The sequence below is a fragment of the Eubalaena glacialis genome, chromosome 6 (genome assembly GCF_028564815.1).
Source record: "Eubalaena glacialis isolate mEubGla1 chromosome 6, mEubGla1.1.hap2.+ XY, whole genome shotgun sequence".
NCBI classification, from domain to species: Eukaryota; Metazoa; Chordata; class Mammalia; order Artiodactyla; family Balaenidae; genus Eubalaena; species Eubalaena glacialis.
Genome location: NC_083721.1, coordinates 117335527 through 117348312, shown reverse-complemented (window position 1 = coordinate 117348312; position 12786 = coordinate 117335527). Strand labels below are relative to the sequence as shown.

The window sequence follows — 12786 nt, the reverse complement described above, 5'->3', positions numbered from 1 at the left end:
ATCCATACTCCTGCCATGCACTGGAGGTGATGATGATAATAAAAGAATTAATATTAGCTACCAAGGGCCAAATATTTTCTGTTTATGGAGCTAAATCATGATACTCATTTTCTTCTTTAATCTTATCCACAACCCTAGCAGATACAGCTGAGGAGTCTATTTCATAGCATAGTTATGTATTTTGTCTCCACAAATGGTTGGTGGACGAAGGATTTGAGCCCAGGCATGCATAATTCCAAAATCCCTAACCTTAAATACTGTGCTCTCCATATAATTTTGGGCAGCTATGGTCTACCTGCCCCATGTCATTATTTTCTTTTGGTGTTGTCCAACTATACTTTGTTTTCTCTCTCCTAGGAAAACCTGCTTCAGATGTTCATTCATGCTGGTGTAATGAACTGGCAACCCCCAAGAAAATCAGCACATATGAGCTTGAGCAGTGACTCTGCCTCATGGGATCACTCACACCACCCTCCTTTGGTTCTCTTTTAAGCAACTTTGTACCAATTACTGGGTGACATTACCTCTCAGGGAGAGTTATTCACATTAATTAGAGTTCAAAACTCTAACCTGAAAGGAAAACAAAGATGGTGTGAGATTTTAGGCATGAGTTAATTTCTTATTATATTTTCCTAAGACCATAGAATTTATAGCAGGTTAGCATTTAGACAATTTATTATATATAAATCTGGCTCTGACTACAGAATTCCTTTTCACTGCTATCTTAAGACTTGAGGATATTTGTTAAATCTCTCCACCCATTTTTCCTTTTCATCAACCTTTAGCAATCTGTTTTTAATAGCCAATGGTTAGTCAAGTTAATTTAAAGGTCCACTATCCTGATGTTGCAATTCATGAAGAACAGTAAAAGAAAATAGAGTTCTCATTTCTTTCCTAGGGTAATTCCAGAGACCAAGGTACTGATGATTCCTTACAGAGACTGGTGGCCAACACAACCATCACCCCTGTGTCAGCCATGCTAAGCACATTAATGAGGAATAGCGCTGATAAGGCTTTCTGTTTTACCTTTTAATATTTTTGTCTTTTGCCAAAAACTGATGTTGAGTAATAATCGGTTGTCGACAAAATCTTTCTTCCTGATTTTCTTTGCTACATTAACTCTTCAAGGTCATGACTAATGATTTCCTCATGACCCTGAATTTCCTGGACTTGTATTCAGAGCAATTAAACAGGTAGTTCTACACATATCTTAGAATCTCAATGAATAAAACTGTGTCAGTTGACAGTGCCAAAGATTATGAATGAAATTGATAAGGAATATAAAAAATGTGAATATATAAACATATTTCTGCCATCTGTGCTCCTAGATGAAGTAACGCCACAGGCAATTCTATTCAAAGTGGAATACAAATGAAATCTGAATTATATGATGTTTTAACAACAGATTTTCCTTCCTTTAAAATGCCTTATTCCAATATTAAAATTAATTTGCATTCTTTAAAAACAGACTGGTGTAGGCAGCAGTGTATTATACTAGATGGGGATAAAAACTTGCCCCAGAATTTGTAATTTATCTTAAATAACACACACACACACACACACACACACACACCCTCTTGTGAAAATCAAGAGTTGCTGTATTTCTTTTTCTTAGTTTTTATATCATATGTCTTAATTTCTACATCATTACATAAGTCCAAACCAAATCAATTTTTTACATACATTAAAAACTCTACCTTTAGGCACCCCACCAAGAGAATACCTAACAGTGAGTCATAGACATGGGGCTCAGATTCAAGACAGAAGAAGCTAAGTCACAATATTGAAGGAAAGCTGAGGGTCAGAGGAACCTAGGAAAGGTCAGAAACCAAAGGCAAGCACTTGACTATGAGTCAGGGAGCACTGTCACCTCTGTAAGTGCCCCAGTAATCAGAGGGCAGGGATAGGTCTGGGGCTTCCTATGCAGGGTCAGAAGGTATTTATTTCAAATTCTGACTCAGTCAGGTATACCTACATAGCTAGGGGCAAGTGATTAAGTCTTTCTCAGGCTCATATTCCTCAAATTAAATAGGGACAATAACACACCTTTGCAGGTCATTGTGAAAATTAAGTGAGTCAATGAGTTCTAAGTGCCAGACATCATGGAAACTCATAATGGTTGTTTTCTCTTACTAAGATCAAAACAGCAGAAGCAAACTGAGTCCAAAGTGGGATAGTAACTTACACTTTAGCAACTTAGTGTGGGAATTTTACAATCTAGGTTATTCACAACCACTTTTGCGGGACTCAAAAGACTGAGTTGCCCAAAGTAGCTTGTGTTCCCCAGGAGAAGGATTCTGATAGTGAGGCCAGGTGGAGGGTGACGCCTATGAAGGGAATGGATATTACGGAGTATGGCTTGTCTATTCTGTATGTTGTTTCTACTAGCTGATGGACCGCTCACGATCCTACGAGGCGAGGTTGTTATGTCAAAAGTGAGGTTCTAAGAGTAACCGACACGTTCAAAGTCAAGATAAAGGCAGAGCTGGAATTGAAAGAGTTATTCTCAAGGCATGCTGTACCATCTCCAACATGGATAACTATAATCCATAACCCATTTTTATAAAATCATAGATCCACAAAAGTTTAGAAATGAAAGTTTCAGTAATACTTATAATAATAATAATAATTCCAAAACCAATACAAATAACAACCAAAGGTAACATGTTTGATTAAAATATAATTACTTTAAAACATAAAATATGAATAAATGAAAATTGTTGAAGATTTAAAAGAGCTAAAAAACGTAAATGTCTTCTAACTGCAAACTAATTGTTAAGACTCTGCCATAACTAAAGCTATATTTTCACTTTTGTTCTTCTCTTGATGAACTCTTATTTGAATTCAGATATCAGGATTTCTGAATTTAAAGGAAAGTCTGAGTGAGAAAGGGGTTAATGGCTTTGCTGGTAGGAAATTCTTGGTCACTGACAGTTTAGTGACCCTATCAGAGCAAGTCTAGATATGACTCCTGATATCTACTAACTTAATTAAGAGCAAAGCCTCTGCAGCTCTGCAGCAGCCCTGACTTCCTCTTATAGACAGAAACTTATCTTCAGCGCCAGCCCAGCCCAAGGCCCAGACCCATCTCCAACTTAAATCTATGCCCAGATCTAGTGCAGAACGAGGCACAATCCCAAACCCAGACCCAGGGTTAGGTCTTGTTCCAGCCCCATCTCTGGTCCCAGTCCCAGTTCCAGCCTCTTTCAGCCCCAAGTCCAGCCTAAGACCCAGTCCCAGACCCAGGCTTAGGGACCTAGACCCAGACCCAAACTCAGACCCAGACCCAGACCCTGACCCGGGCCCAGTCCTGGTCCAAGACCCAGACCCAGACCCAGGCCCAGGCCCGGACCCGGACCCAGACCCAGACCCGGTTCCAGACCCAGACCCGGATCCAGGCCTGGACCCGGACCCAGGCCCAGACCCTGACCAGGGCCCAGACCCGGAGCCAGGCCCAGGCCCAGACCCAGACCTGGTCCCAGACCCAGACCCGGTCCCGGACCCAGACCTAGACCCAGTCCCAGACCCAGACCCAGGCCCAGACCCTGATGCAGGCCCAGACCGAGACCCAGGCCCAGACTCAGACCCAGACCCAGACCCAGGCCCAGATGCAGACCTGGACCCGGTGCCAGACCCAGACCCAGGCCCAGAGCCGGACACAGGCACAGACCCAGACCCAGACCCAGACCCAGACCCTGACCCAGGCCCAGACCCAGGCCCAGACCCTGACCCAGGCCCAGACCCGGGCCCAGGCCCAGACCCAGACCCAGGCACGGGCCCAGATGCACACCCAGACCCAGACCCTTCTACCCGTCTATTGCAAGACAGTGATGACTTTGGTTGGGAACAGGTACACTAACAGGACTTATCTTCGAGGCCTGCACTCCCTCAGGCTTCATGGAAAACTCGCCTCCTCTGATCCAAGATTCCTACCAAATCTCTCTGTGGTCTGCATTTACGCCATCCAGAGCTTGGTTAGGCCGAGAGTAGGGCTCAACATGCTGTCTCAGTCACCCTGGTTTGCAAACTCTAGCTCCTTCCCCTCAGATAACACTCTTCCCACTTACTTATTAAACTTCATCTCCTTTCGTGTGGGAAAATATTCTTATCTTAGCAAGCTCCCCTCCCCCGCCCCCAACTTTATGCTCAAGACTCCATGTTTAACATTCTCCAGAGGCTTAGCCTTTTGTAGCTCAGAAATCCTTTGTGATCTCAAAAAGCTTGGCTCATAAAAGGCTTGGATTTCAAAATGCCTGGCTTAGAGGAGTTTTAACATATCTCTTTCCCCTTCTCAGCTACACATATCCTCCCCTGAGAGGGTGAAAGCTGCTCATTTGACAGGTAGAAATCAGGGTAGCAACCAGAACATGTAGGAGGAAAAAAACAATGATCATTTTCCCTAAATCATATCCCACAACAAGAGGAATAAAGCAGAGTATCAGGCAATTGGTGGCTAAAAAGTGTTAGTTTTAATCTTTAGTTCTATCTACTCCCCACCTTTTCCTCAAATTACTAAATAAGACATTTGCATTATTCTTAAGATCGCTAATGTTTACAATAAGAGTTAAATGTCCATCTCCTTCTTATAGAACATTGTTCCAGGAAACTGGGAAGTTTTTTTCTACTAGATGGATGTATATCCTAATAACACCTCTAAAGCTTATAAACAAAGAAATTAAAAGCAATATCAATGCAGGGGGGAAAAAAATCAATGCACATTCTAAATCCTTCAACTTAAAAATCACAGTAACCTCAACTCCTACCACGTTTCACAGTTTGTATGATCCATGAGTTAGCTGACTGCTACAAAGACCACTGCATGCAAATAATATGGTCTCTTTTGAGATGTAGTCTATTTCCTTCTGTCTGCCAACATCATGTATTTATCAGTTTTAACCGGTCCTGTCTACAGCATTCTAAACCTGTGCATGTGGCTGTCTATCTCCTATAGTGTTACTCACTCCCAGCCATCATCCAGACACTAAAAACTGTATCTGGTTTGTACTAGGTAGGACAAAAACTAAGTTGCTATTACAAAGGGTTCAAACAATGCTGTTTGAAGCAAAAAGTAATTTGCTTTCTTCTTATGTGACTGGCCAGCAGGAAACAGGCAGGACAAACTAGGTAGGTGACTTTGCTCCGTGAGACCAGGTTTCTTTTATCCCATCACTCTGCATCACTCTGCATTCCATGTAAGGTTTTCTGGGTTTCTTTTTGGTTTTTTTTTTTTGGCCGCACCAGCAGGGCTTGTGGGATCTTAGTTCCCCGACCAGGGATTGAACCCGGGCCATGGGCCGTGTCAGTGATAGCGCCAAGTCCTAACCACTGGACCATCAGGGAATTCCTTTCCTGTAATTTTATCTGTATCCACATGGACAAATGTCATTCATACCCTCCACATCCATGTTATAATTTACAGGAAGGAAAGAATGAAGAGTGCAAAAATCTTCCTTTTTAAGGACACAAAGCATGCATCATTTCCACTCCTTTTCGTTGGCAAGAATTTAGTCCCAACCTCAAGCTTGCCTACAAGAGAGGATGACAGCTGTAGTCTCTAGTTGGTAGTCAAGGGTCCAGCTAAAACTCAAGATGTTCTATTATCGAAAGAAATAAGGGGAGAATTGCTATAGTGGGGCAAAAAGTACCTCTGGCACCAGATGTTGGTATTAGTAACTGAAGCCCAAAGGTGTTCTTTCTGCTCCAGTCATCAAGAAAAAGTCTTTGATCAGAGGAAACTCTAGTTTAGTATTTTTCAACCTTGGTACTATTGACATGTTGGAGCAGGTAATTCCTTATTGTGGAGGGTGGAGAATGGAGCCGTTCTAGGCATTGTAGGATGTTTAACAGCATCCCTGGCAACCATGCTGGTTGACGGGAAAATATGAAGATGAATTAGGAACTTATGTCCTCAGAGCTTCATAGTCTCATAAGGAAGATAATACGTGTAAAATGGCATACGGGCTATAAGGTATATAATAGCAATAATACATGATAGGAATTGTTACCAACCCTTCCGAGTCGTCCCCAACAAGGGTCCTCCTGCGTCAATAGAACGAAGGTAAGTTCGGCTCAGAAGCAAAGGAAAGCTTTATTCTTTTTTTTTTTTTTTTTTAAGAAGTTTGGTAGGAACTTTATAAATTTATTTATTTATTTTTTCTGTGCGAGGGCTTTCTCTAGTTGCGGCGAGTGGGGGCCACTCTTCATCGCGGCCTCTGTCGTTGCGGAGCACAGGCTCCAGACGCGCAGGCTCAGTAGTTGTGGCTCACGGGCCCAGTTGCTCCGCGGCATGTGGGATCTTCCCAGCCAGGGCTTGAACCCATGTCCCCTGCATTGGCAGGCAGATTATCAACCACCGCGCCACCAGGGAAGCCCAAGCTTTAATCTTTGATCAAAGAATGGAGAGGCGCAAGCTGGAGCTACAGAGTCCACGCCCTCCCGGACTGGCTGTGCGCGGGGCTGCTTCACAGGGATCTCGTCAGCAGGGGGAAGGGGTGGGGCTCGCGCCAGGCGGGTGCGCACCTGCGCAGCTCACGCTCCAGATTGCAGTGCGGGGCGCAGCGTCTCTGCACACGGCGCGCTGCCACCGTCTTACATTGAATGTCGTGTGCAGCGCTTCTGCCCGCACGTTGACGGCCTAATGAGCTGAAGTGTCAGGCGCAGCCCTTTCGCACTAGGAACTCTGGCATGAAGTCCCGGGGGGGGGGGGGGGGGGGGCGCGAGGCCTCTACGCAGCACCCTATGAGCAAGTGAAACCGAAGGAGGCACAAAGAAAAAGAAAGGTTAGACTTTATTTTATTACCCGGATTCTATTATTATCTCCTGGGAATTGTTAAAGGGCTTTGCCGGGGACAAATGTGAGACATACCTCTCATATTACCCACGTCTTTCAAGTGTGCCTGCTACCCTCTCTAGCTGAGTTGACAGTTGTTTTTTTTTTTTTGAAATTCATTTATTTATGGCTGTGTTGGGTCTTCGTTTCTGTGCGAGGGCTTTCTCTAGTTGCGGCAAGCGGAGGCCACTCTTCATCGCGGTGCGCGGGCCTTTCACTGTCGCGGCCTCTCCCGTTGCGGGGCACAGGCTCCAGACGCGCAGGCTCAGTAATTGTGGCTCACGGGCCCAGTTGCTCCGCGGCATGTGGGATCTTCCCAGACCAGGGCTCGAACCCGTGTCCCCTGCATTGGCAGGCAGATTCTCAACCACTGCGCCACCAGGGAAGCCCTACAGTTTTTACTTTATTTGCTGTCAGGATGACTGAGTTATCACCTGAACCTTCTGTTTTCCCCACATTTTGACCTTAAGAAGTCCTTCCATAACCTGCAGAGGTTGGTCTCGTTACCCCAGGTGTTCCTTAGTTACTTCCATTAGGTACTGACTAGAAAAGGAAAATGGTGTGGTTGTCTGACGAGCTACTTAAGACCACAGTACTTCATATTTTAGTCTGGGGTCATTTGGTTGCAAGTAACAGAGATTCACATAAAGTACCTTAGGCAAAATTGAGAAACTTATTGAAAGGGTGTAGAGTTATTTCATGGACCCCAGAGGAAGAGCATTCAGACTCGGTGAGAAACCAGTCTAGTGCTTTATCTATAAAGACTGGGAGAAGACTGGTTTTGCCAGCTTTCACTGAGTTAGGCAGGAGTAAATCTAGTGTTGATCTTTAAATTGTGGAGATGATATGTGTCTATTTACTTTAGCTTTGAGACTTGAGTTGTAATTATAAGACAACATGAAAACTGCCACAAAATATCATGGTTTACTTGTCTGTTTCATATTGATCTTTAAAATCTGAAATAAAATCTTTCACTTAGTAGCAGGCTAAGTTTTGTAACTGGCTATGCAAATGTTAACTACTGTAAGAAACTTCCATTTATCCATTTTCTTTCCTATCTCTTTAAAAACTCTAATCAGGGTGCTTCCACTAATTTTACTCATCTTGTCAGATGAGTGAGTGAGGCCAGTAAAGAATTTACAAAAACCAAAGTATAATTATTAAAGATCTACTCTCTTCTAGGTATCCCAATTTCTGAGTTCTTCTCTCCTATCCTTGATATTTATACCTTAGAGAATTATACTTTGGAGAAATAGTGGACATGAAATTATTTCTTTTCTCTGTACCCCACTCACCCTTAATAAATCTGCTCAAGCCCTGTGATTAGAGAGTCTGCTCCCAGAGAAACTTCTAAATGGGCAAGGCCCCCATAACCCCATATCCTTGGCCACAGCAGATAGAACTGGGGTTTAATATCTGACCCAGTCAATTGTTTTCTCAAAGGAAGTTCTTGGAGTAAAGACCAAATAAGGACAATAATCGCATGACAAAATTTTTTATTCTGTGATCAGCAAAAGAAGAGAATGTCAGTCTACAGGACAGAGTGCAGTAAGAGAGTGCTTAGAAAGACACAGACCTACTAGAGAATGGACTTGAGGATATGGGGAGGGGGAGGGGTGAGATGTGACAGGGTGAGAGAGTGTCATGGACACATATACACTACCAAATGTAAAATAGATAGCTAGTGGGAAGCAGCCGCATAGCACAGGGAGATCAGCACAGGGAGATCAGCTCGGTGCTTTGTGACCACCTAGAGGGGTGGGATAGGGAGGGTGGGAGGGAGGGAGATGCAGGAGGGAGGGGATATGGGAACATATGTATATGTATGGCTGATTCACTTTGTTGTAGAGCGGAGACTAACACACCATTGTGGAGCAATTATACTTCAATAAAGATGTTTAAAAAAAAAAACAAAAAAAAAAAGAGAGTGCTTAGGAGACCAGACATGTGTCCCTGGAAGTTCAAATGCATATGTGAGTGTAATGACCTAAGCTGTTTCTTACCCAAAAGATTGAATAGATGAAAAGCTTGCTAAATTAGTCCATATTGGCAAAGATATTGAAAGAAGCAACAGCAGTGTAGCCTTTATTAGCCTGGCAAGGACATGCAAGTTTGCCATCAGTCAAGGGACATTAGGTTTGAGCCATTTTACCAGTCCCCAATCCAGAGGCTATCATCTAGGTAAGAAGAACCCAGGAGCAAGTTGGATCTGTGAAGTCATTGGAAAAAGTCATCTGGAAAGCACATGACCCACACCAGACAACTCTACAGCGAGGACACTCTCCCTATAGGTCCTCTAAAGCATTTGTACTTGTGGCCATGCAGTATATCAAAGACAAGGGACTGAAGCAGAATGAGTTACGCGAAAGATTATTGCTTCTTTCTTTTAATCCCATATCTCCACAATCTGATTTTAGAGGAATCTGAAGCACAAGAGGGAAGAGAGTACAGTCATAAGGCAGGAAAGGCTTTGAATTAGAATTTTCAGTGAAATTTTAACTTAGATTGGTCTAAACTTTTTAATATTAAAAAGTGATTATTATTGTGATAATATGTTCTAATAACAGAATATGACCATAGCTACCCACATGATTTTTGAGACTGACAGATGTCAGAAGACCCAAAGAAGTAATTTCCAACATGTCCCAGCTAGTGTTTCTAAATGAGAGGAGCCTGAAACCTGAGTTCAGACAATTTTGACTTCAGTGACTCCTTAGAATGCATGCAATAGAAGGAGAGAATAGGAAAGCTACCTGATAGGAATGCAATATTCTCTAAGAGTGAGATTGGGTTGTTGCAAAGGGGTACAAAATAGAACATAATTATTATAAGACACATTACCATTTAAGGAAAATGGTTAAAAAGCCATCAGACCATGTTAAAGAACTTGTAACCATTACAGAACTGAGTTTTGGAATCCAAATGAGTCTTCAGAAATCTAGAAAGGTTAAAAATAGATATTGATGGTCATATACTAAACCAATGGACAAAATCTGACCAATATACCTTGATGTTAATACACCCTAGGATTTCTGGTGGAGACAGTGGTTCTCACTGTTAGATTTAAAGAATTGCTATTGTTTATGAGGGTGAAGGAGATGAGAAAAATTTAGGATTCATTTGTCCAGAGGAAATTTTTTACAGTCTGAAACAGTGCATCAAGATTTCTCCAGATATCATTTACCTACCAGTGACTGGTGTGGGATGGTATTTGAAGGTGTTGGAATATTTAGATAGTATAATTGTATTTGGAAAGACTTGGGGAGGAAAAATCTGAATCCTTAGAGTTTTATACTGTCTCAAGGAAGCTGAATAGAAAATGTTTCCTAAGAAGTATTAGTTCTGATGTGACCATGACTCTGTTATATATAGCAGACATAGTTTCTCATCAGGGGAAACCTTGTCCTTATCTACTGCCCTCCTCCCAGTTGATGTAGAGAAGTGACAATGCTTTGGAAGTTCAGCTGGTGTTTAAGACTGTCAATCAAAGATTCCACCTGGATCCTGCGTCTCTCACTGATTTGATTTGTGAGCATTTGGTTAGCACCAAGCTCCCTCCCATCTGTAAGCTAATGCCCATGGCAGCTGTGGGAGAGAAAGGGCTGACACTATCATCTCCAGGGAAACCTGGAGCAGGTATTCTAAACTCTAGACCAGTGATTCCGAACCATGTCTGATTATGAGAACCACCTGGGGAGATTTTTTTAAAATTCAGAAATTCTGATTCAGGTAATCTGTTTTTCCTTTTAAAAATCTCCCCTTGTGAATTTAATATTTTGCAAGGGTTGAGAACCACTGTTTCGTTTTATTAAGGTAACATTGGTTTATAACATTATATGTTTCTTGTATACAACATTATATTTTGACTTCTATATACACTGCAGCATGTCCATCACTATAAGTTTGGTTTCTACTCATTACCATATGGTTGACTCCCTTTACCCATTTCACCCTCCCCCACCCCCTTCCCCTCTGGTAACCACTGATCTGTTCTCTGTATCTATGTATTTTCTGTTTGGTTTGTTCATTTATTTTGTTTTCTTTCTTTACATTCCACATATGAGTGAAATCATACGGTACTTGACTTATTTTACTTAGCATATTAATGCCCTCAGGGTCCATCCATGTTGTTGCAAATAGCAAGATTTCATCTTTTTATGGCTGAGTAGTAGTATTCCATTGTATATATATATGCCACATCTTTATCCATTCATCCATTTATGGGCACTTAGATTGTTTCCATATCTTGAGTATAGTAAATAATGTTGCAATGAACATAGGGGTGCATATATCTTTCCAATTAGTGTTTTTGTATTGTTTGGATAAATATCCAGAAATGAAATAGCTGGATCATTTACTAGTTCTAGTCTTAATTTTTTGAGGAATCTCCATTGATATAAGTGGGGTGTTAAAAGTTCTAACTGTAGTTGTGTTGCTGTCAGTTTCTCCCTTTGGGTCTGTTAATAATTGCTTTAAATATTTTGGTGCTGTTATATTAGCTGCATATATATTAATAACTGTTATGTATTCTTGATGAATTGTCCTCTTTATCACTCTATAATGTCCATCTTTGTCTCTTGTTACCTTTTTTGATTGAAGTTTATTTTGTTGGATGGGTGTGGCTATACCCACTTTCTTTTGGCTGTCATTTGTTTGGAGTATCATCTTCCCTCCCTTCGCTTGGAGCTTCAGTTTGTCTTTAGAGCTGGATGAGTCGCCTGGATATAGCATATAGTTGGGTCTTGTTTTTAATCCATCCATCCACTCTATTTCTTTTGACTGGTGAATTCAACCCATTTACATTTAGGGGGATTACTGATAAATGAGGACTTAGTACTGCTATTTTGTCTTTTGTTTTCTGGTTCTTTTATATCTCCATTGTTTCTTTTTCCTTGTGTTTATGCCTGCCATTTTAGTCTGGCAGTTTCTATGATGTTTTTCTCAGTTTCCTCTTTTTTTATATTTTGTATCTCTGCTCTAGATTTATGTTCCGTGGTTACTGTGAGGTTTGTATAAAATGTGTCATAGGTAGAGAAACAACAGTGCAGCGTGAACATGGGGAAGCAAAAGAAAACACGGAAGTATGTGACCATGAAGCGAATGCTTAGTCTCAGAGGTCAGAGGCTTAAAGAAAAGGATAGATTAAAACCGAAAAAGAAAAAAAAGAAAGATCCCAGTGCACTGAAGGAAAGAGAAGCCCCCCAACACCCTTCCTGCTTATTCTTCCAATATAACACACAGCTGGGCCCACCTTACCACATCCTGGTCGATACCAACTTTATCAACTTTTCCATTAAAGCCAAACTGGACTTAGTGCAGTCAATGATGGACTGGCTGTATGCCAAGTGTGTCCCTTTTATAACTGACTGCGTAATGGCTGAAATTGAGAAATCGGGGCAGAAGTATCGAGTGGCTCTAAGGATTGCCAAGGATCCAAGGTTTGAACGATTACCATGCACACACAAAGGAACCTATGCAGTTGACTGCTTAGTACAAAGAGTAACTCAGCACAAGTGTTACACTGTGGCCACAGTTGACCGGGACCTTAAACAAAGAATCCGGAAGATCCCTGGAGTTCCCATCATGTACATTTCTAACCATAGGTACAACACTGAGCGGTTGCCAGATGATTATGTGGCCCCTCGGTTCTAATTCTTTTTTTTTAAACCGTTCTTAAATTTATTTATTTATTTATTTATTTATTTTTGACTGTGTTGGGTCTTCGTTTCTGTGCGAGGGCTTTCTTTAGTTGTGGCGAGCGGGGGCCACTCTTCATCGCGGTGCGCGGGCCTCTCACGGTCGCGGCCTCTCTTGTTGCGGAGCACAGGCTCCAGACGCGCAGGCTCAGTAGTTGTGGCTCACGGGCCCAGTTGCTCCGCGGCATGTGGGATCTTCCCAGACCAGGGCTCGAACCCGTGTCCCCTGCATTGGCAGGCAGATTCTCAACCACTGCGCCA

General features: G+C 42.2%; 1 protein-coding gene and 1 non-coding gene across 2 annotated transcripts; one reads left to right on the top strand and one right to left on the bottom strand.

The window, feature by feature from the left end:
• Nucleotides 1–5261: 5261 nt before the first annotated feature.
• Nucleotides 5262–5340, bottom strand: TRNAD-AUC (transfer RNA aspartic acid (anticodon AUC)). Its single transcript is given in 2 exon segments — nt 5262–5298; nt 5304–5340. It is a non-coding gene; the product is annotated as a tRNA-Asp (tRNA).
• Nucleotides 5341–11884: 6544 nt separating this feature from the next.
• On the top strand, nt 11885–12481 carry LOC133093615 (rRNA-processing protein FCF1 homolog). The gene has a single exon (XM_061193537.1). The coding sequence runs from the start codon at nt 11885–11887 to the stop codon at nt 12479–12481; it is 597 nt and encodes a 198-aa protein (XP_061049520.1).
• The last annotated feature ends 305 nt before the right edge of the window (nt 12482–12786 follow it).

Coding starts and splice junctions, on each gene's coding strand:
- LOC133093615 (XM_061193537.1), top strand. CDS start 11,885: ATGGGGAAGCAAAAGAAAACACGGAAGTATGTGACCATGAAGCGAATG.